The sequence below is a fragment of the Chrysemys picta genome, chromosome 1 (assembly GCF_011386835.1).
Source record: "Chrysemys picta bellii isolate R12L10 chromosome 1, ASM1138683v2, whole genome shotgun sequence".
Lineage (NCBI taxonomy): Eukaryota > Metazoa > Chordata > Testudines > Emydidae > Chrysemys > Chrysemys picta.
In genome coordinates this window covers 32,701,308-32,724,822 of record NC_088791.1, presented here as the reverse complement: position 1 = coordinate 32,724,822, position 23,515 = coordinate 32,701,308, and the positions used below count along the sequence as shown (strand labels likewise).

General features: G+C 43.7%; 1 protein-coding gene across 10 annotated transcripts in view; it reads right to left on the bottom strand.

Moving 5' to 3' along the window:
* TBC1D22A (TBC1 domain family member 22A) overlaps positions 1–23,515 on the bottom strand; it is a 438,695-nt gene that overhangs the window by 305,573 nt on the left and 109,607 nt on the right. For 2 of the 10 annotated variants that reach the window (XM_065554749.1, XM_065554744.1), the window contains 2 exons: positions 21,561–22,250; positions 20,056–20,596 (listed from right to left, as the gene is read on the bottom strand). The exons of the other annotated variants lie outside the window; for them this stretch is intronic. In XM_065554749.1, coding sequence (XP_065410821.1) covers positions 20,532–20,596; positions 21,561–22,250 — 755 coding nt within the window. In that variant the 3' untranslated portion in view covers positions 20,056–20,531. Of the gene's footprint in view, positions 1–20,055; positions 20,597–21,560; positions 22,251–23,515 lie in introns of those variants that run through there. 10 annotated transcript variants of the gene reach the window in all.

The following is a 23,515-nucleotide window of genomic DNA, read 5'->3' as shown; positions in this document are numbered from 1 at the left end:
ATAAAATGTTAAGTAGCATGAGGTAAGAACCGATCCCTGCAGGATCACACTAGAAACACACCCACTCAATGATGATCCCTGTTTTAACAATTACATTCTGAGACCTATCAGTTAGCCAGCTTTTAAAAAATTTAATGTGTGCCATATTAATTTTATATTATTCTAGTTCTTTTTAATCAAAAGGCTGTGTAGTAACAAGTCAAATATCTTACGAAGTCTAAGTATAGTACATCAACACTATTACTTTTATCAACCAAATTTATAATCTCAAACACCACAGCCACTGAGGGGGTGGAGGGTGGAGAGAATGAATTTTCATCTCTTTTTGGTGCTCTATCAATGATGATTCCTCTAAAATAGGAATCATCCCATGAGGAATAAAGGAGCATAGCCCTAATAATCAGTTTCCCACAGTTACATATGGGTCAGAGCAGGAATTAGTATTGCTGGACCCAGAATCTTCTTAATTAAGTATGAAGTTCCATTAAAATCTGGATGTAGGCCTAGCTTGATATGAGTAACTTGCCTCAATTCTTAGTGGTCATGACTGGGAAGGTGAATGGAAGGTTAAGTTGTAAATAAAGGCTTTACCCGCAGTATACTGAGTCAGAATGCCTGTGTACGCTAAGATAACCAGGAACACCCTAGGACTAGGGACAATGGACAAGATAAACCTGCAATGTAAAGATCAAGTTATACATGAAACAGCACATGGGCAGAGTATGCAATACAGGGATTGGTTACTACAAAGTTACCAGGCCAATAATGCAATCTATAGTCAATGCAATGTAATGTATATAAAAGGAAGAAGTTTTCTATGCAACTTTGGATGTGTGGTATGCCCACCCCCTAACGCTTGAGTCTTATCAACTCAGCATAGCTTTACTGTATGCTAAATAAAGGAACCTCAGTGATGAAATCTGGTGTCTGAGTTTTTTGGGTCCCAGAGAACTGGATGAAGCGTTCTCCCAGAACTGGACTAGATGTTATGGATAAGGCAAGTGTAAAAGGTCTCAGAGAGAATCCCAACAGTAGACAATTAACGCTCTGTATCTAATCTTCCATTTTTGGTTAAGATTATTGAAAAAGGCTATGACAGGATAACTCCCAGGAACTAACCACCTCACATGTTCTTCACTAGTTAATACGGGTATGGAAAGTATGGAATGGAGTCTGCATGGGTAGGTCACCTCATGGCCATGCGGATATTATTAGATGTATTATCTGCCTTTGATGTTTTAATCATGAAGTATTAGTGATTTACCTGTGGACAACCATGGGAAATGACAAGGCTGTTCTTGGTTGATTGTTTAATTTCTTGCTGAGTAACCTCAAAAAGAGTTGCGATGAGCAACTATTTTTCCACCAGGATAGCATTCACGTGGATTACGCACAGTTCCCTTTAGTCTTTCCTCTTGTTTAAAAGATATATGAAGCCATTCGGAAGGCTATGAAGGAGACATGGGTTACAGTATCTTCAATATATTAATGACATCCATCTCTATCTTTCCAGCTCTTATGACCTTTTGACCTTATCCAGAGCCCATCCAAGACTCAGGAAGGAACTAGGATCAGCTAACCAAGGCTCAATCTGAATGAAAGTAGGGAGTTTTTGATGAATTGGGGAAAGGAACTGGAGGACATGGTGAGGATACCTGCACCTTTAAGCGAGACTGTGCAAACACTTCTTGTTGCTCAAGTTCACCATCACTAGATTCCCAGATACCTTTTGACAATCAGGTAGGAGCAACAATGGTTGGAACTACACATATTCCTCAGCTGCATTTAGCTGGGAAGTTGCAACCATTTCCTCTAGATATGGAACTTGTTGCCACCAACCATGTCCTTGTCACCTCAAGATTAGAGTGCTGAAATGTGCACTACATGGTGCTAAAACCTAAATCCGACCTGAAACCTGAATTAGGTGCAGAAATTAGTGGCTTGCTTAAAAGTTATTAAACACTGTGTTTTATCATGAGCATAATACACCACTTTTTCATGACAATACAGGAATGCAAAATAGTAATAGTATCCACATTGCATATCTAATGTAAACATACTAACAAAACTAGGTTCTGACCTAGTGGTCAGAGCATGAGTTGGGAGCCAGGCCACATCAGATACCAGAAAATCAGAGTCAGACAATAGAAGCAGGTAGAGGAGGGGAGACAGTTCTAAGTAAGGGAAACCCAGCTGCACAGACAACTTCCTGTTCCTCTGCTTGGTTAAAAGAGAAGCAGGTAACCAACTGGGCCCCCAATTCCACCAATCAGATCCCAGGATTGGAGTCCTCTTTCAGTGTTGAGCTTGTAGTTATAGCCCTGCACAGATACAAATGTACGTACGCAGATATAAATCGGTATCCACGGGACCGCAGGGCTCTCCTGGGAACTGCAGCGGCGAAAGGAGCAGAACATGGAGCCGCCGCTCCCAGGAGCCAACGCCCCGCACCAGCAGCTCCACCAGCATAGCTGCATTGTCCCCAGCCCCTTTCACAACTGTAACAGCCTTTTCCCCCAATTGATAAAAAAAATCTAACTTTATTGCTTTAAGAAAACATTTATCTGTAATTACAGAGGTCACCCTTCAAAATTCAATACTTGCCTAGTTAAGATATAGCACTGTCTGAACCAATTTATCCTCAAACTTTAAAGAAACTTGTGACAAGACCAAACTTGGGAAACCTCAGCCTGAGAAGAGGAGGAGATCTTTATAAGCAACTGAAAAAAAGACCTTTAAAAACACAAAATTTAGGCAAGCTTATGGACTTTGGCACTCCAACTATAACACCACTTTCCATAACCCCAAAGCAGAGCACAAAATTTTGTAATACAAATATACCACTGTGTTACAGCAACATAAGTTTGTAAGAAAAATAGATAATAGAACAAAGGAAAAAATGAGACAGACAGAAATATACAAGTTCAGTAAAAATCATACTGTGGTGTTGCAGCAAGTATTTACACTAGATTCAGCAAAATTCCCTTGAAGGCATTTACTAAGAATAAACTCTGCCAGACTGTTTGGAAGATAATAAAAGTGTGATTCCAAACTTCTCCAGTTTGTCACTAGGGCAATAAATATCCCTTTCACAATGGCAGCTAGTATAGCTCTATGTCAACATATTTTACTAGTGATAATGTGCTGTCCTCCCATAATCTGTCATGCATTGTCATGGGTGCTCTACTTTAGGTGAGCATGCACCTTGAGCCCTCCATTGGAGATTTCTAGCTAGCAGTGTCCGTTTCCCTATTGCCTTCTCGCGGCAGACACTGAGGCTATATAGGGGTGAATGAATGAACCTCCCTCAGTTTCTTCTCTACCCAGTCATCAACTAGGGAACAATCGAAGGAGAGGGGAAGGAAGGCAGGTAGTGGAGCACCCATAGGTGGATACATTTCAAAGAACTACTGATACTGCACAGGGCGAGTAACGTTTCCTTCTTCTTCTTCAAGTGGCATACCTATGGGTGCTCCATTTCAGTTGACTTTCAAGCGATATCCTTAGAAGGAGGAGGGAGCTTCAGAATAGGGTCCAGAACTGAAGATAGTACTGCATAGCCAAGTATTTCATTGGATCTGACAGCATTGAGCAGAGCGTAATGCTTTGAAAACGTACAGATGGAGGTCCAAGTAGTGGCCATACACATCACAGTAGATGTTGCCAGCGATCTAGTTGAATGTGTTCTCACCCTTGGGGGAAGGGGCGCAGAGCCCCTGCAGACTCATAACAGGTTAAGATACAACCTACTACCCATTTTGAAAGTCTTTGAGCTAGGAACCCTCTTAGATCTATCTGAGAAGGCTATGAAGAGTCCAGGCAATCTCCAAGACCCTTATAACATCCAGGGTATGGAAATAGGATTCCTGTTAAGAACTAGGAGGTTTCGGAAAAAGTATTGGTAGATGAATACATTGGTTAAAAATCCGATGAAACCTTTGGCAGGAACCCAGGATGCGGACATAAAGAGACCTTATCATTAAAGAACACTGTAAAGGAGGGCTCTGCCATTAAGGCTCCAACCTCCCTGACACTATGGGTCAACGTGATGGTGACTAAAAGGGCCGTCTTCATAGATACATCAAGCAGGTAGCCATTGGTCCAAATGGAGGTCTTATGAGGTGGTTGAGAACCAGGTTAAGGTCCCAAGGCAAGGTAGGGTATTTAATTTGGGAGAAAAGATTACCCAGACCCTTAAACTTGGGTGATGCCAGGTGAGCAAAAATGGATAATTCCTAGACTTGGGGATGAAAGGCTGAAATGGTGGCTAAGTGTACCTTGACCAAACTGATGAATAACCCAGATATCTTCAGATCCAGCAGGTAATCTAGCATAAGAGAAAGAGGAGCCCAATCAGCCCTGAAGTAACAACAATCACACCAATGCACAAATCTCTTGCATTTCTCCAGGTATTTAGTAGTGCAGGTTGACACGTTTCTACTGCATATCCATAGAGCAGGAAACCTCTACTCCTTAGAATCATCCAGGAGCCACTCCCTGAAGTGTAGAACTGCAGGTGAAGCATGGACAGGAAATGAGGAATGATCAGGAGCTTGATCGACAGTTGGACACAGAGCTGAAGCAGGTAAGGGTACCATGCTTATCTCGGCCAGGTAGGTACCACTAGGATAACTCTGGCCCTGCCCTGCCCGATTTTGTTCAGCATCTTTAGAATTAGAATAGCAGTTCTCAAACTGTGGGTCATGATCCCTAAGTGGGTTGTGACCCCTTTTTAATGGGGTTGCCAGGGTTGGCATTAGACTTGTGGGGCCCAGGGCCAAAGCCAAAGCCCAAGGGCATAAGCCGTGGGACATGTTCTTGGACATGGTGAAGAGATTGATCTCTGGCAGTCCCCCGTCTCTAGAAAATGCTGGGGAGAACCTGAGTGTCCAGCTCCCATACATAACATGAGAGTTTCTGTTGAGGGCATTAGCTGTGGTGTTCTGGATGCCTGGGAGGTAGACTGCTGAAATCTGAATAGGGTGGACTATACACAAGTTCTGGAGCTTTATAGCTTTGACACACAAAGAGAGGGATCTTGCTCCTTCCCTCTTATTGATATAAAACATATAGGACATATAATCGGTCATGACCTTGATTGCTTTGCCCCGGATGAGGGGCAGAAAATGGAGGCAAACATTCCTGACCACTCTGAGCTCCCACAAGTTGATGTGGAGACTGGTTTTGTGAGCTGTCCATCTGCTCTCAATCGTGAGGGTGTCATCTTAACAGGGATGCATAGATTGTTAGTTATTGATGGTGATGGGCTACAGGAGAGGATACCTGCACAGATATTGAGTTGTTCCCTCCACCAGTGTAGGGAGTTCTTTACATGAAAGGGGACCGTCATCTGTCTGTCCAAGGTGTCCCTGTTTGGAGAATAGGTATTTCTGAGCCAACCCAGGAAACAGCAGACCTTGTATGATTGGTCACAAGTGTGCAAGCTACCATATAGTACAAGAGTTGAAGACCGTTCTTTATTGTGGTGCCCAGGCTTCCCTGAATTGTTTCTACCAGATCTGACAAGATCACAAATCTGTAAAGAGAGGTATACTCTGGCTGTCAATAAGTCCAAGTATGCCCCCTGTAAACTATATTCTTTGTACAGGTACCAGCATGAATGTCTTTACATTCAGCTGTAGGCCCAATTCTTGGAACAGAGCGAGGGCCTTCTGGGTGGACAATAACACCACCTCAAAGGAGTGGACCTTGAGGTAGCCACTCATCGAGGTATGGAAAGACCAGGACACTTCCTGTCAAAAGTAAGCTGCCACTACTGCTAGAACCTTGAAGACACCCTTGGGGTGATTTGTAGGTATTTCCTGTGTGATTGGTGTATAGTTATATGGAAATTGATATGTCTTGCAAGTCAAGGGACGAAAACCATTTCTTCTTCTAGTAAACAAATTATGATCGCCAAAGTTACCATCCTGCACTTTTTTGAGGTTTCGTGAACTTGTTTAACCATATTAGATCCAAGATCAGCCTCCACCCTCCATCACTAGGAAATATTTTGAGTAGAACCCCGTGCGGGGAAGCAACCAGTTCCATTGCTCCTAGCTGAAGGAGAGAGTTCACCTTTTGCCTCAGTAGAAGCTCATGAGAGGAGTTTCTGAAGATGGACAGGGAAGAGGGGTAAAAAAGAGCGGTGGTGTAGCCTGATGTTATGACCCACAAGACCCATCAGTCCATGGTGATCAGCTCCCACACCTGGAGAAAATGGACAAGGCTGTCCCCAAAGGGAGAGAGAGGAGCTAAAGGGTGTAACTGTAAATCCAGAGGAGTGAGAGGATTTGAACCCTAGACCAACCACTCAAAACTACTGTTTAGAGGATGCCTAGGTGATTGTGGCGGGCAGATGGGCAGCCCTCTTCCTCTGAAACTTGTTTCTCTTTTCTGGGCATAACCTCTGGGCAGTTTGTGACCTACTGAAATGCTTCTTTCTCATAGGTGTATAAATGCCCAAGGAATGTAGGGTAGCCCTGGTAGTCCTTCCATGTGTGCAGGGAATCATTTGTGGTCTCCGAGAAAAGCTTATGACCCTCAATGGGGAGGTCCTCTATGGTGCTATGAACTTCTCTTGGAAACCCCAGAAGTTGAAGCCATGATGCCTGCATATAACAGTTCCCGCTCCATGGGGGTAGACAGTTGTGTCCACAGAATTGAGAGATACTTGGAGAGCCGTTCTGGCCAATGGCTAACCCTCCACAACTATTGCTTCCTGCAGTCATGTGGCAGCCACTCAATAAAAGCTGTACATTTGTTGTAATTAGTAAAGCTGTATTTGGCCATGATTGCCTGGTAGTTTGCAATCTGGAACTGCAGGGTTGTGGATGAGTAAGATTTTCTTCCAAAAAGACCCAGACGCTTTTGGTCGTCATAGGGATTAGATCTTGAAAAGTGCTGTTTGTTCCATTTATTCACCCCATCCACCACTAGGACGTTAGGTGGGAAATGAGAAATAAAAAAAGTCAAAAAGTACTGCTTGCCCTTACGGAGTTTATCTGCCCATTTGCACATTGGTGGAATAATTGCAGGTGTTTGCCACACCATCTTAGCTGGATCATTAATAGGTAACCCCACTCTGGAGGGTGTTGCCAACTGCAAAATATCTAACAGCTTATGATTTAGATAGCTGACCTCCCTCAAATGGATCTGAGAGTGTCTGCTACCCTTGTAATGAAGTCTGAAGCCTGAAGTTGTTGGCCATGGAAGGAGGCAGAGACATAACTGCAGAAAAACCTGAGTGTCTCTGGATTAAGTTTAGAAGTGTGAGCAACAAGGGTGATGTGGTGGTGGGAGTCTGCTATAGACCACCAGACCAGGGGGATGAGGTGGACGCGGCTTTCTTCCCGCAACTAGCAGAAGTTACTAGATCGCAGGCCCTGGTTCTCATGAGAGAGTTTAATCACCCTGATATCTGCTGGGAGAGCAATACAGCGGTGCACAGACAATCCAGGAAGTTTTTGGAAAGTGTAGCGGACAATTTCCTGGTGCAAATGCTGGAGGAACCAACTGGGGGCAGAGCTCTTCTAGACCTACTGCTCACAAACCGGGAAGAATTAGTAGGGGAAGCAAAAGTGGATGGGAACCTGGGAGGCAGTGACCATGAGATGGTCGAGTTCAGGATCCCGACACAAGGAAGAAAGGAGAGCAGCAGAATATGGAGAGCAGCAGTGGATGTGTTATTCCTTGACTTTAGCAAAGCTTTTGATACAGTCTCCCACAGTATTCTTGCCAGCAAGTTAAAGAAGTATGGGCTGGATGAATGGACTATAAGGTGGATAGAAAGCTGGCTAGATCGTCGGGCTCAACGGGTAATGATCAACGGCTCCATGTATAGTTGGCAGCCGGTTTCAGGTGGAGTGCCCCAGGGGTCGGTCCTGGGGCCGGTTTTGTTCAAGATCTTCATTAATGATCTGGAGGATGGCGTGGACTGCACTCTCGGCAAGTTTGCAGATGACACTAAACTGGGAAGAGTGGTAGATACGCTAGAGGGTAGGGACAGGATACAGAGGGACCTAGACAAATTAGAGGATTGGGCCAAAAGAAACCTGATGAGGTTCAACAAGGACAAGTGCAGAGTCCTGCACTTAGGATGGAAGAATCCCATGCACTGTTACAGACTTGGGACCGAATGGCTAGGAAGCAGTTCTGCAGAAAAGGACCTAGGGGTTACAGTGGACGAGAAGCTGGATATGAGTCAACAGTGTGCCCTTGTTGCCAAGTAGGCTAACGGCATTCTGGGCTGTATAAGTAGGGGCATTGCCAGCAGATCGAGGGACGTGATCGTTCCCCTCTATTCAACATTGATGAGGCCTCATCTGGAGTACTGTGTCCAGTTTTGGGCCCCACACTACAAGAAGGATGTGGAAAAATTGGAAAAAGAATCCAGCGGAGGGCAACAAAAATGATTAGGGGGCTGGAGCACATGACTTATGAGGAGAGGCTGAAGGAACTGGGATTGTTTAGTCTGTAGTAGAGAAGAATGAGGGGGGATTTGATAGCTGCTTTCAACTACCTGAAAGGGGGTTCCAAAGAGGATGGATCTAGACTGTTCTTAGTGGTTCCAGATGACAGAACAAGGAGTAATGGTCTCAAGTTGCAGTGGGGGAGGTTTAGGTTGGATATTAGGAAAAACTTTTTCACTAGGAGGGTGGTGAAGCACTGGAATGGGTTACCTAGGAAGGTGGTAGAATCTCCTTCCTTAGAGGTTTTTAAGGTCAGGCTTGACAAAGCCCTGGCTGGGATGATTTAGTTGGGAATTGGTCCTGCTTTGAGCAGGGGGTTAGACTAGATGACCTCCTGAGGTCCCTTCCAACCCTGATATTCTATGATTCTATGAATGTCCACTTGGAGACTGAGGTCTTGGTACCAAGAGATACTCAGTACCCACCAACAATGGAGACGCTGGTTCATCTGACACAGAGGTCCATCAAGTATCCAAATTCCTGTGTTACCAGAAAGTATCCAAGTACCAATGCCATAGTTGAGGTTGCAGTAGCTGAAGTGGACGATATGGATTATGATGGGCACGTGACAGCACCAACAGCTGAATGGGATGCTTCAGAGCCGATGGCAGGATTGAACTCAATGGTACCCTCTGCTTAGCCTCCTTATTGGTGGAGGGTACCAGTGCCCTATTGGAGCTGAACTTCCTGTCCTTGGACCCCCAGGGCTTCATAGGCCTGCCAATATCAGCGGAAGAGTCCTTTGCCTCAACGGTACCCTCAGAGACAGGGAACCTCGATGGGGACCTGGTCTTTTCTGGAGCTAGCTCAGAGTAAGAGTCCACAGTCCTTTTTCCAAGAGTCTTCCAAAGAGCACGCTCCAAAGACTTCACTTCCTTAGGAGAAGCATGCCCTCATGTTGACATGGCACTGAATCTGTCCAAGGACAGATATATTGGGGGATAAGGGGGAGAATCTCCTAACCTGGCTCAGAGGATGGTTGCAGGGAGCATGTCATGACCAACAGTCTGAGCTTTATCTTCATGTTCTTCAGGGCCAAACAGAAGGAACACTTCTGGGAGAGATGGGACTCCCCTCCCCCCAGGCAATGGACAAACTCAGACTGCCTGTCACTATAGCCTCCCAGCAAGAGACCCAGTGTTTGAAGCCTGGAGAGCCAAGCATGCCCCACTAGGAGAAGACAGTCTCCCAGAAGGAAGAGAGAAGAAAAAACCCCACAACTAAAACTATACTGTACTAAACACTAACACTAACTTTACAATTATAAACTATCTAAGTGCATACAAGGAAAGTGAAGGCCGAGTACGCTGTAGGCGGACATGCTAGGTTTCTGTCTCAGGCCGAGATGGTAGAGAAGAAACTTAGGACAGTTTGCCCACGCACCCCTATATAGCCTCAGTGTCTCCCATGATAAGGCATAGGGTGCATGCACAGGCTGAATGGACACTGCTAGCTAGACATCTCCAAACAAGGGATCAAGAGGCTCACACACATCTGAAGTGGAGCACTCAGGGACACTACTCAAAGAACAAGGTTTTATAATATGATGCATTAAGCAACCTTAACTCTAGGCAGTGCTATCAGCTCTGCCAATAGCATCTGCCAAGTGCATGAATTAAATACACTGTTTACTTGTTAATATATTGTAAATTGTGATTTACCACAATAGTTAATCTGTGCAGTTCAGAGGGTGCCACTGTCAATCTTGGACTGATCAACTATCAGATCTACAGCCACTGAGATTTTAGGAAATTGCCACCTATGGTTAAAAAGTCTCCTCCCCATCAAAAACCATTTCAAATACCTGTTAAGTGCGTGGTTGAATTATCCAGTTTCCTTTTCCCTATCACCTTTATAAAAATCACTGTCAGTCAAACAATTTACTAATTACACTGCAGATTGGTCCCAAACGCAAAGGGAGTGGTCACCTACCCTTGTCTATCTCTTAATTTCACTACTGGCAAGCCTTTACTGTTGGGTTTCAGGAACCGTTGTTCCACTGCTGTGTTGGGACAGACTAACAATTCAATGTTTGTCCAGGATATTAAGATAAACGTTACGGAATTACGTTTCATAACTTTGGGGTCCACTATATTAAAAATGTAACTGTGCATGTATTATTGTGGAATTGTATGCAACTTTGAGGAGACTGACTAATGCAATCTCTGGAAAGTTTTAGGAACTTCAAAGGACTTTGTGGGACAACATGTTTGAAATGGATTACCTGGAAGAAGGGAAAAACAAATCCTCCCAAGAAGCTACCCCCTCGAGAGAGACCCCATTGTCTACTAATTACCTGTTCCTGGAAACTCCAATTCAAATGACCCCACACACTGTATAAAGGATGGACTACATTTTTCATGAGGGTGCTAGTTCTGAGCTGAGGCTCTTATGAACACGTGACCATAGAAGAGACCCCTTTGTTGGGTTCTGAAGGACTGTTCCTGCCAGAGCCCATGTTAGAGTTGGGGTGATCCCTGGTAAGCTTAATGGCATGTATGTAGGTTCTTTTATTGCTCTTAATATGTTTTCTCAGCAATGCTCTTATCCAAAGAATAAATACGCTTGCACAGAAAGCTGTGTGGTAGCTTATCTGTGGGCAATTACATTATCTCTGACAAATCTGCCTAGGTAGACTATCTTTTGCTACGAATAACACAATGAAGACAGGGAACTGTTCAGCCTGGGAATGCCCCTGTCAGGAGGGAGAGGGAAGCTGGTCTCCACCCAAGAAAGGCAAGAGCTGGAAACCTGAGAGCAGATGCCCTCACTGGGTAACTAAAGGGGAAAAACAGGAGCAGTTGTCCTGAATTGACACACCCTAGTCTCTCTTTTAATTGAACTGATACTAGGCCTCTAGTGTGGGGTTTCAGGAACTATTGTTCCAGTTTTGTGTTAAGTCATCCTATATACAATATTCTTTTATATACCCTAATAACTGCATTAATTGCATTTACTGTCTCAATTTTCTGCCACCTATTCAGAGTCATTGTCTCAATCTGTATAATAAATCACGTATGGGTCCACAGTCCCTCCTGCAAAAGGTGAAGTCAAATAGCTGGGCCTCTTGTTTAATTAATTGTTTTAGCTGAAGGTTTCTAGCTGATGGGGGACGGGAAGAGGGATAGTAAAAGAAATGATTTAAATGCCCCCAACTCCTATCTCAGAATATACAAAATCATAGAATTCTACACTAGTCAAGAGTATTTATCAAGCAGCATACTAGGTTCTGCCTTCTGTCATCACAGTTGTTAATCATGAACAACTCAATAGGTGCATGTATGTGATTGCTCAAGTCATCAAACTTGGATTCTTTTCATTTGATTTTTTTCTCCCCCTCACAAAATTATATTAAATGCCTAATACTTTGTATTTAAAAATTTCACAGGGTGTAGCTACAAAGTATGTATAATCAGACCTCTGTAACAGTACTGTATGTGTTCCACAGGTGTAGGGAACAAGCCCATCCATGTTCTGTCAATGCAGTGTCTGTGTTGAACACCGGTACACAATAAAAGTAGTAAATAGTTAGGAAGCCATATTAAAAGTGAAAATAAAAAGGGGGGGATGGGATGGGTGGGGGACTAGGCCTTCCAAAGACTGTCTAAGCACTGTGCTAAAGGATAGCCAGACCACAGACAGCACTAGCATATTCTGTCCTTGGAACCTGGTACTTCTGCTAATGGCAGGACATAGCAAAGTGCTCACAAACACAGATGTCTGTCAGACTAATGTATTGGGAAAATCAAGTAGTCAGGGACTTGGGCTTTTTGAAGACAGGAAGTGGCAAGCTCTCTTGCTTAGTCACATAGACAATACAAAGGTGGTCAGTGCATCTGAAGAGAAGAGTTTATCTAACATGAGTCATGACTAGATTTTTCTGAGAGAAATTATTATGATGCTACCAATTCTGCTCTTTCCCCAATATAGCAGATAAAAGCAGTCTCTCTCTCTCGAATAAATAAAGCCATTCTCGACTAAAAAAATTTTTCCTACAGGGGAATACTTCTGATGACATTCTATGCCTGCTCTTCATGGCCATTCCAACAAATATATTTATAACAAATCATTACGCTATGAAACTGAAATCCCTGACAACCTTAATTATGGTCTCGCTACCACTCTACCCAATACCTTTCTTGTTGTCTAGCTTTTCTGTTCTATCCCTAATTGAAATTCTCAATAATACCACCACTTACAACAACAGAGGAGGCCATCCTGTAAAAAATCTGAGGCATTAAAAAAAAAATCCACTTTCCTTTTTATACTATTGTTTGTTTAACCCTCCCTCTCCCCCTCCCCCCCAAAAATAGACCCACAATGGTCTATGAGATTACATTTAAGTAGTATAATTTTGCTTAGATAAATGGACTATCCCAGAATTCTATTTATTGTTGAGCTTTTCACTAAGACACCTGATATAAACAGACTATAACAAGAGACCTTTCAAAACAAAAAATGAAGCAAAAATCTCTCCTTTATTGGGCAAAAGTTTTTACACCATGCCATACTTTGATTCTTTTCACTCAAATTTTTTTCTCATGATTGTGTTAAGTGCCTAATACTTTGTATTAAATTTCACAGGATGTAAAACATTTAAGTGTATCATTGCTTGAAATTGTTTAAATAGCCAAAAATACAAAAAGCATCTTAACTGTAAACAGTATATTCAAAAAACAATGCAAAATCCTATTATAATTTAGCAGACCACTGAACACTTGGAAAACAAAAAGCAATCAGGCTCAAATTAAATGCAAACAACGACAGTTACAACAGCTTCGTAAAACTCTAATGTATCAACATAACTCTGATCGCTTTTCTTTCCTTCACTGTCATTCAAACTTTAATTTACACTCTGATAATTGGAATATGTGAAAGATCGACTATCACTGAAATTCATCTAATAATAAATTGTATGCATTATTGCTCTTGTAGTTCCCTATAGGCTATGGGAATTTACTTCCCTTGCCAATGGTCCACTAATTACAACTCCAGTAGCACTTCAGTCATCATGCGCTGCATTCTAAAATATTATCTGGAAATCCCATTAACATGACTGAAAATTTCAAATGTTCTTAAGTTTTATACATAAAGAGATAGGACAATAGATTTATGCTGATTGCATCTATTGTAATTTCTACTGTTCTGATTACTTAACATATTCCTTTTCTCCCCTTTAGTATTAACCATCAAGAATCCACATTTTTTTGTTTAAAGACTGAGTCAAATACTACTTAAACTTAACAAGACAAATCTTAACAGAGATTCTTTCGGATTCTCATGAGAAATTATGACAAATTGTTTCCGTTATACAAGACATTTAATCAAAATCCAAATTATTCTAGTAGTTTAATGTGTGTTGTAAGCACCCTAATCTCACGTTACTCTTTTTCTCTTTTCACTTTTGCTTTTTCAGCACTTGCTGAATTACTACCAGAGAAACCCAATTTAACATTACCAGCTTATTATTTCATTTTGCCATAGGCTACGCCCTTTTATAAAAATCTCAGAAAGGAAATTTTTGTTAAGGACTAGAGTTGCCAACTTTCTAAAGCGCACAAAACTGAACACTCTTGCCCTGTCACTGCCCTGCCCCTTCCCTGAGACCCCGCCACTGCCCCACCCCTTTTCCGAGGTCCCACCCCAGGCTCATTCCACCCCCCTCCCTCCGTCACTCACTCTCTTCCCCACCCTCGCTCTCTTTCCCCTGTCCCCAATATGGATCTGAAACCTAATCCTCCACAGATTCTGATTTATATTTTGGTCAAATATTGACCAAAGACCTCAGACTATTCTCCTTCTCCAATGCAAACTAGTGAGGATAGAACATTATTGCACATAGATAATAAATTATAGGTAAACGTGAGAAGTTACAATTATACAATTATAGTGAAAGTGATCTTACATTTAATGGAGGGTACAGAGTGTAATAGGGCAGCAGGCAAAATTAAGGTTATTTTGTGAACTGTATTCCACCTGAATCAAAAAAAAAAAAAAATCAGAAACTCTAAGATGTCTGAAGCCACAAGCATGTATTTCTCAAACTGTGCAATATGATATATTGCCTTAACTTTTCCAAGAGGTCTGGATAAATCTCCCAAAATGCCAAAATTAAATCACCACATCTGCTCTCAAAATAGTCAAATGCCCCTGTCCTCACTGAGGCTACCAAAATAAAATAAATTAAATGTTTCTGGGTGAAATTATTTGTAAAATATGAAGTGGCAAATAAACATTAGTAACCCTTTTTTAAAATTAACAGCCCTCATATTTCCCAAATGCTTTGTTTGATGAGTATCAAACTTCACACAGAAACATTTACCCTGGTACAAAAACACACTTAGGGTTTCACACAGAATTATATAGTTTAGTTTTGGTTAAGTTAGACAATGCATGCAGGAAGGGTAAATAAAAATCATGCTTTGACACAAGCCTACAGGTACGTCTGCACTACAGCAGCTCAGCTACAGTGCCGCCGCTGTGTTAACGTAGCATAGATGTTTCCTATATCAGCAGTTCTGAAACTGTGGGTTGGGACCCGAAATTGGTCACAACCTGATTTTAATGGGGTCGCCAGGGCCAGCATTAGACTTGCTGGGACTTGGGCTGAAGATGAAACCTGAGTTCCACCCTCACCCGGGGCAGCAGGGCTTGCTCCCCGCCCCCCATCCAGCAGTCATATAGTAACTTCATTTTTAGAAAGGGGTTGCAATGCAATGAAGTTTGAGAACCCATGTTCTACATCATTGGAGAGAGTTTTTCATTAATGTATATAATTCACCTCTTTGAGAGGCAGTTAGGTTAAAAGAAGAACAGGAGCACTTGTGGCACCTTAGAGACTAACAAATTTATTAGAGCATAAGCTTTCGTGGACTACAGCCCACTTCTTCGGATGCATATGCATCCGAAGAAGTGAGCTGTAGTCGAAGAAGTGGGCTGTAGTCCACGAGAGCTTATGCTCTAATAAATTTGTTAGTCTCTAAGGTGCCACAAGTGCTCCTGTTCTTCTTTTTGCGGATACAGACTAACACGGCTGCTACTCTGAAACCTGTCATTAGTTAGGTTAAAGGAATAATTCTTCTGGCAAATCTAGCTGCCTCTACACTGGGCATGAAATTTTCACAGCTCTGAGTGACGTAGCTAGGTCAATCTCAGGTTTAGTTGCAGGTCAGCCCTAAGACCAACTAAAGGGACTGATCCTGTAGACACTACCATGTGTCGTTTTAAACACCATTAGCACTAAAGTTAGTGGTATAAGGGCTTTTCTACACTAGAAAATTGTAGTGCTTTAACTATACAGGTATAGTTAAAGCAGTACAACCATCTCTAGGGTTTGGCTACACTTGCAGATGTAGAGCGCTGGGAGTTAAACCAGCCTTCGGAGACCGCAGCAGGGAAAACGCTGCTGTGAGTTTACACTGTCAGCTCCAAGCGCACTGGTTTGGCCACATTAGCAGCTCATGCAACACTACAAGGAGCAGCGCATTGTGGTAGCTATCCCAGTGCGCAAGTGGCTGCAACATGCTTTTCAAATGGGGGGGGGGGAGATAGTGTGTGATAGGGAGTGTGTTGTGAGTATGTGGGGGGAGAGACAGTGTGTTTTGGGGGGCAGAGTGTGTCAGCATGCTGTCTTGTAAGTTCAGACAGAAGCAGAACCCCTTCCTCTCTCTTTCACACACACTCACCAGTAGCATTCCACAGTAATGGCTTGCTTTGTCCCAGAGCAGATAAGCATGCCGGCTGTCAGAAACTGAGCTTTAAAAGGGGATATCCGCATGCCTGCAGCTGAGTTCAAAACAATGACCAGAGTGGCCACTTGACTTCCGGGGATTATGGGACGTTTCCGGAGGCCAATCACAGCACAGTAATGCAACATGGCGTCCACACTGATGCCCGGGTGTTTCAGCTGGGGCGCAGCAAGCTTTATGCTTCTCATGGAGGTGGATTACCAGGAATGCTCCAGCTGCAGAGTCCAGGCGCTCTAAGTGCCTTGCCAGTGTGGACACCTCAGGAGTTAGGGCACCCGGGGCTGCTTTAATGCGCTCTAACTTGCAAGTGTAGCCAAGCCCTTAGTGTGGATACAGTTATAAAGGCACTTTATACTTGTACAGCTATTCCTGTATGGGAAAGGGGATAACATTACTGGCATAAATGTCACCTTTGTAACAGTATAATTGTGTACACACTAGGCTAGGGTTTTACCAATATAACTGTATTGGGAAAAAAAAGTCATATGTGTAACCAAAGTAGTTACACTAGTAAAAAAAAGTTAAGTGTAAACCCAGACAAAGATTTTACAGGCTTGGTAACTAACAAGACTAACACCAATTTGAAGAATGTGCAATCTAAAGTGTACTAATTCTAACAGGCCTTGGTGAAAGATACAAAGGTTCAAGTTTCCAATAAATAATTGAAGATTTAGAAAATTCCAGCACTTTTAAAAACAGGGGAATTCAAAATTTTAGAGAAGGGGTTTTAGGTAAGATTTTTCTCCAGTAATCATTCATCTCCCGTCCCCAACCCCGCAAGTTTCCTTGCCCTCTCTACTCTCCCTCCAAGGACTTTTTTTTTGGAAAGCCAGCCATATGTTTTTCTGTTTACTGTTCAGGTTTCCTCTCCCACCTCCAACCCCCTCTCTCTCAAATGTCTCCAAAGAGGTATTGCTTTAATAAGCCTGCACATTGTAGTGCCTTATTGACAGCACTGCCAAACCGATAAGTAACAGTCACAGTGTCAGTTTCATATGGATTCTCCCGAATAGCTGTAGTGAACGGTAACCTGTAAGAAAATGTAAGATTCTGTGCTGCATTTAAACCCATGAAGCAAATATGGAAAGCTGGATTTTTTATACATCACATATACACATACATACACCTACACATATGACAGATATTAGAGAAAAGTGTTCCTATTTAAAACATGCAATATACAAAAGTGACAACTTGTATATAAAAGACAAAAGAATGGTTTAAAAATATAACCTAACCAATCACTTCAAGAACAGGTCAACATTACTCCTTTAAAGGACTAACATTAGCATAGTGGGGTCCCGGTACAAGACTGGGACTTCTAGGTGCTATTATAATACAAATAAAATAATAATAATGATGATGATGATGGGTCTAAGCACCTACCTAACTGGAATGTAAATTACAGTCAACATCCCAAGAAAATTACTTGTTTTACTTTCTAAATACTTTACTATTTAAGTAGCTTACAGAAAAAAAATATTCTTCAATACTGATGATACAGTATGACTGAACCAAACAGAGAGTAACCATCTAGGCCCATGTCTACACTACAAAGTTCAGTTGACTTCTTGTCAGTCAACATCGAGCCTCCGATTTAAGCAAGTTGATCTTGAGTATCCATACTACACTCATTGTGTAGGCGGAGTGTATCCTCACTAGCAGGGCTTGCATCAAGCATGGAGCACTTCTCTGTGGGTAGCTATCCCACAGTGCACGTAGCTGAGTGGAGTTTTAGGTTGGGCTTGCAATGCCTTATGGGACCAAAACATTGGCGCAGGTAGTTATGGGAACATGGCGTTAGCCTCCTATGATGCACTTACCTCCCTCCCTCCCTGAAGTCAATGGCAAAGAAACCAAGCCTTTTTCGCTCCTTTTTTCACCCCCGCAGATGCCATAGCTTGGCAAGCATGTACCCTGCTCAGCTGTACACTGTTGTGGTGAGCATTACAAACACCTCTCACCTTATCCTGCAGTAGTTACTCAGCCGAAGCAGGAGCCATCGTGCAGAACAATGTGATACCATGCAAACATCCCCGCTGGAAGTCATGGAATGGAGCAATTCGCAATTGCTGGTGACAGCTGTGCATCACCTTGATATGGTAGAGTGCCACTTCTGGGCCAGGGAAACAAGCACTGATTGGTGGGACCACATCGTTATGCGGCTATGACAGAGGTGGGCAAACTACGGCCTGGGGGGACCGTCCTGCCTGGCCCCTGAACTCCTGGCCAGGGAGACTAGCCCCCACCCCCGTCCCTGCTGTCCCCCCCACACACACACTTCCCCCACAGCCACGCCGCCGCGCAGGCAGTGCTCTGGGCAGCAGGGCTGCACACTCATGCAGGGCAGCGCAGCAGCGTATCTGGCTCCAGCCGGGTGGCGCGGCTCCAGACATGCTGTTCTGAGCGCCATGGTAAGGGGGCCGGAGGGTTGGATATGGGGCAGGAGGTCCTGGGGGGCAGTCTTGCAACACCAGACTGCTACCGGTCAGTGGGGAATCAATTTGGAGTGGCTAAATCTACCTTGGGATCTGTTCTGATCCAAGTTTGCAGGGCCATTAACAGACTTCTGCTAAGAAGCGTAGTGACTCTGGGCAACGCACAGAACATAGTGGAATGTTTCGCCATGATGGGGTTCCCTAACTGCAGTGGGGTGAGAGATGGAACCCATATCCCTATCTTGGGACTGGCCCACCTTGCCAAAGAGTACATAAATCAAAAGGGGTACTTCTCAACCGTGTTGCAAGCGCTGGGGAATCACAGGCACTGTTTCACCGACATCAACATGGGATGGTCGGGAAAGGTGCATGACGCGCACATCTTTAGGAACACAGGTCTGTTCAGAAAGCTGCAAGCAGGGACTTTCTTTCCAGACTGCAAAATAACTATTGGTGATGTTGAAATGCCAATTGTGATCCTGGAAGACCCAGCCTACCCCTTGCTCCCATGGCTCATGAAGCTGTACACCGGCAGCAGTAAGGACCAGTTCAAACATAGGCTGAGCAAGTGCAAAATGGTGGTGAAATGTGCCTTTGGACCTTAAATTTATTTATTTTTTTTAAGTATTTATCCGAAGCATGGAGGTTCTAAAAGTTCTCAAAAATAATTTCTTAACCAATTTGTTAACATGGGCAAAACAATGCATTTCCCCTTAATCTTGTTCTCGGAAATGGCTGAAATTTTTGCTGAAACTTTCCAGAATTCAGTCCAAGGCAGACACACCTGGAATATGGAATAGTTAAAGTTTGGCAAAATTATAAGCAACTGAAAATGAGGTCTTATAAGACGAAGAGTCAGGCAACCTTAACTAGAGGTATTGCTATCTGTATACCTATAATAATAAACAAAAAGACGACGATAAAGCTGTTTGGAAAAACAAACAAAAATTCCACAAAGATTTGTCAAGCACAACAATATTTTTTCCTGTTTTTATTTTCCTGAAAAATGGGGAAAATAAAACTACAATTTTCTTTGATGACATATTCCTTGATTTTTATGTTTTTTTAAAAACAAAATGTTTCCAAGAATGCTAAAATAGAAATATTGGCCTAGTTAATGACAAATGAAATTAACTTCTTGGCTCAACATTTCTGACTGAACCTCTTGCTGGCAATCAAGATCTATGAAGGTGAACATTCTCTCACCGAGGATAACCATCTTCTAGGTACTTTTGACTTGATGGGAATCCCTCCTGCTCCTCGTGGTGTACCACAGATCGAAGTTACCTTTGAGATAGATGTGAATAAACCTTACCCAATTGTCCCCTCCATTGCATGTTCTCTCCTGTAAACTCCACCCCCACCACCAACCACCGTATGTTGAATGAATAAAGAGCCTTTTCTCCTCAATCCGTTCAGTTTTATTATGCACACAGACAGCAAAGAAAAGTAAAATAACATGGGGCAAAAGGGCTGATAACACTGTTGGGGGAGAAACAAGAAGAGCTTGCTTACAGATGCACTGCAACAACAATCAAAGGTGTGGGCGCCTTACGGTCCTTGTACCCTCCCCTGGTGTTGAGCGCAAGGGATTTCCCCCCCACCTCATAGGATATTTGGGGAAGGAGGATTTAGAACTGGGTGATGATGGCAGCAGGTTCAACATAGGCTGCAGAGGGACTCTAGTATCTAGCTGCCTTTCTTGAACCTCATCCAGATGCCTCAACATGTCTGATTGCTCCTTTATAATCCACAGCATCTCTTCCTGTGTGGCACGCTCTTCCTTCCTGCATGCTCTCCTGTCCTCCCTGTCCATGTCCAGGTTCTCAGACAGTGTAATCCTCTGAGCTCTGTCTTGTCACTCTCCGAGGCACTCATTGAACATGTCCTCCCGAGTCTGGGAAAATCTCTGTCCTCGTGCCAACAGACAAGGTTTCAGCTACAAGGAATGCAAAGCACAAGGGTAGCATTGACAGTGCATACATTGTTTCTGGTGCAAAGTTAATTCTTTAATTAAAAAACCACCCCTCAATACAATTCACTGGCAAGCCACAACGTAATCACAACTGTTGGCTATGGCAAGAGTCAGTTGGCTGCTCCAGCTATGGTGAGAAAGGCCACAAGGCATGGGCAAGAGGTCTTGTGCTGCTGCTTTTGTGAAGACATTCTTGGGATCACAGGTTGGAACTTGAGAAAAGCCCCCTTTCCCGTAGCAACCTGGATGGTACTTGAGGACAGGCACCAGTGTAAAAACCACCCAAATTGTTTATTACAAAAGCGGCACCAGGTGAGGAGGGAAGGGAGACAAACAGGAAGCTGCCGCCCCTCCCCTTCTTTTTCAATGCTGCTTGCAATGCACAGTGATCCCTTCTAACCACAATGACGGCACGTTTGGGAAAGCATGGTTGTGTGACCCATATTGAACCAAACAGGGGGCGGATTACTTGTTGAATTGTTTGCGGTTTAAGGGCTTGCATTGAAAACTTCCCATTTCCCCCAGGTGACCATATGTGATATCACTCTCCGGAGGGTAACAGAGGTGGCAAAAGAGCAGAGGCTGCAAGCATCTGGCTACAGACTTGGTTCTTATGCTGCAATGCTGTGTGCTGCAATGATGCCAGCAGAGTGAATACTGGAGTGGCATGGGAAAGTGTCCTACCGTGGAAGACGAAATAAGGCAGCCCTTCCCAGAAGCCTTCTGAAAAGGATTGCAGAGTACCTCCATAAAAGCTTCCTAGGCATCTTCATGGAGGATTCCCGGGCCAACACCATGCCCCCATAAACGGTCTTTTTCAGCGAGCATCCTCTGCATAGCTGGAGTGGCCACCGGTATGCCTTACACCTACTCTTTTGTTCAGATTAAACAAAAAATAATAGCAGTTTGATTTAAAATGTGTACTTACCAGAGGTGCCTTTCCCAGAATCATGCTCCTCTGCCAACTGGTCCTCTGAAGGGATGGGCTCCAGGGTTAAAAACAGTTCTTGGCTGTCAGGGAGAATGGATCCTCCACTTGTCTGCCTCACATTCTCCTCCTCAACTGTGTCCTCCTCGTTGTTGCTACAGGTCGCCCAGGGCTCCTGGGAGGTATCCACGGAGCATTTTGGGGTAGCGTTGGGGTCACCGCCAAGAATCACATGCAGCTCCTCATAAAAGCGGCATGTCTGTGGGGTAGAACCAGAACGACTGTTCACCTCCCTTGACTTCTGGATGCTTGCTGAAGCTCCTTTATTTTCACATGGTACTGCTGCGTGCCCCTGGTGTAGCCCTTCTCCCCCATGCCCTGAGCAATCTTGGCATAGATACCAGCAGTTCTTCTGCTGGATCGGAGCTCTGCCTGCACAGAGTCTTCTCCCCACACAGCAGTAAGATCCATCACCTCCCGTGTACTCCATGCTGGAGCACGTTTTTAGCCTTGCGTCTCCATGATCAGCTGTGCTGGTGAGCTCTCCATGCTGATCAAATAGGAAATGAAAATTCAAAGCCCTGGGAACTTTTAACAGGGGAGTGGCTGTTCCCTGTGTACCTGGCTGATGTTCAGTGGAGTTGAAAGAGCTCTCCAGAGCAGTGACAGCGGAGCACTGTAGGACACCTCCTGGAAGTCAATTCATTCAAATTACACAACGCAGTGTCTACACTATCCCCATGTTGACCCGTGGATGTCGAATCAGGCACTACAACTCTCACGGAGGTAGAGTACAGAAGTTGACTTTACAGGCCACTTAGGTCAGCGGAAGGGACTCGGTAGTGTAGACACATACATTATTAGATAGACATAATGCTGCTTATGTTGACCTAAGTTTGTAGTGTAGACCAGGCCAAAAGTTTAATTTGCCAAGGAACCAAATTTAACAATTTTTAAATATACTAACATATAGACTGATCTATTAACCCTGGCTAATGGAAACGGCCCATTTCAACTTAGTGAAAATGGTAGATTACGGAGCCCTAGGGGTGGGGGTCAGACAGGGCCAGCAGTAGGTATTTTGTGACCCAGGATGGAAAACATTTTTGGTTCCCCAACCACTCAATAGAGGGTTTAGCACCCCCAAGTATGATAATTTGGTACTCTAAAATTTGGGCACCCAACTGGCCACCCTGATTGCCCGCCCCTAAAGCGGGCCTTGAGGCCAGCTTAAGCACCATTGCAATGAACATGAACCAATGACAGAATCCAACATGTGTCCCAACCCAGCTGCCGTCCATTACTGTGTTCTGACATCTTCCTCCTGCTTCTGCTGAAGACTTTTACTGCTCTCACTGATCCTGAAATGACCACAACAGTAAACAGCCCTCCAGGACAGAACTTCAAACAAAACAACAACAACAAAACCTTCTGTTACTCTCTCTTCTATGCTCTCTAGAGCCACAAGCAGTGAACTACAGTAAAAATAGCTGCTGCCGCTGCCATCTAACTAAGGGAAGACAGTCTGGCCAACCTCAGTTTCCTTCTATACTGTAAGGGAAAGGGGCAGAGGCAAACTTTGGAGGCTAGCCTACTTATTCTCAAAAGAAGGCCAGTGGCAAACAACTCAATTTTCTTTTCCCTCCCTTGAGTGATCTCTGTCTCCATCACATTCAACCAATGGCAATGGCTCAGCAATGGGGCAGTCAATGGACTTTCTAAAAATTTGTGGCTGGGGTCCAACTGAGCATCACAATGGATGCAGTGACAGTGACTCCAGACATTCAAAACACCAATAGGTGTGAGGAAGAAATGAGGAATACAGAGAATATCAAAGAAGTGTTCAAGTGAAATGGTACAAGACTCATCAGTTTGGATATTTAAAAACAAGAGTGAATTTACACGAGGCCAGTCCTTGCAGGGAAACTAACTGGATGACTCTCCCATCCCCAACA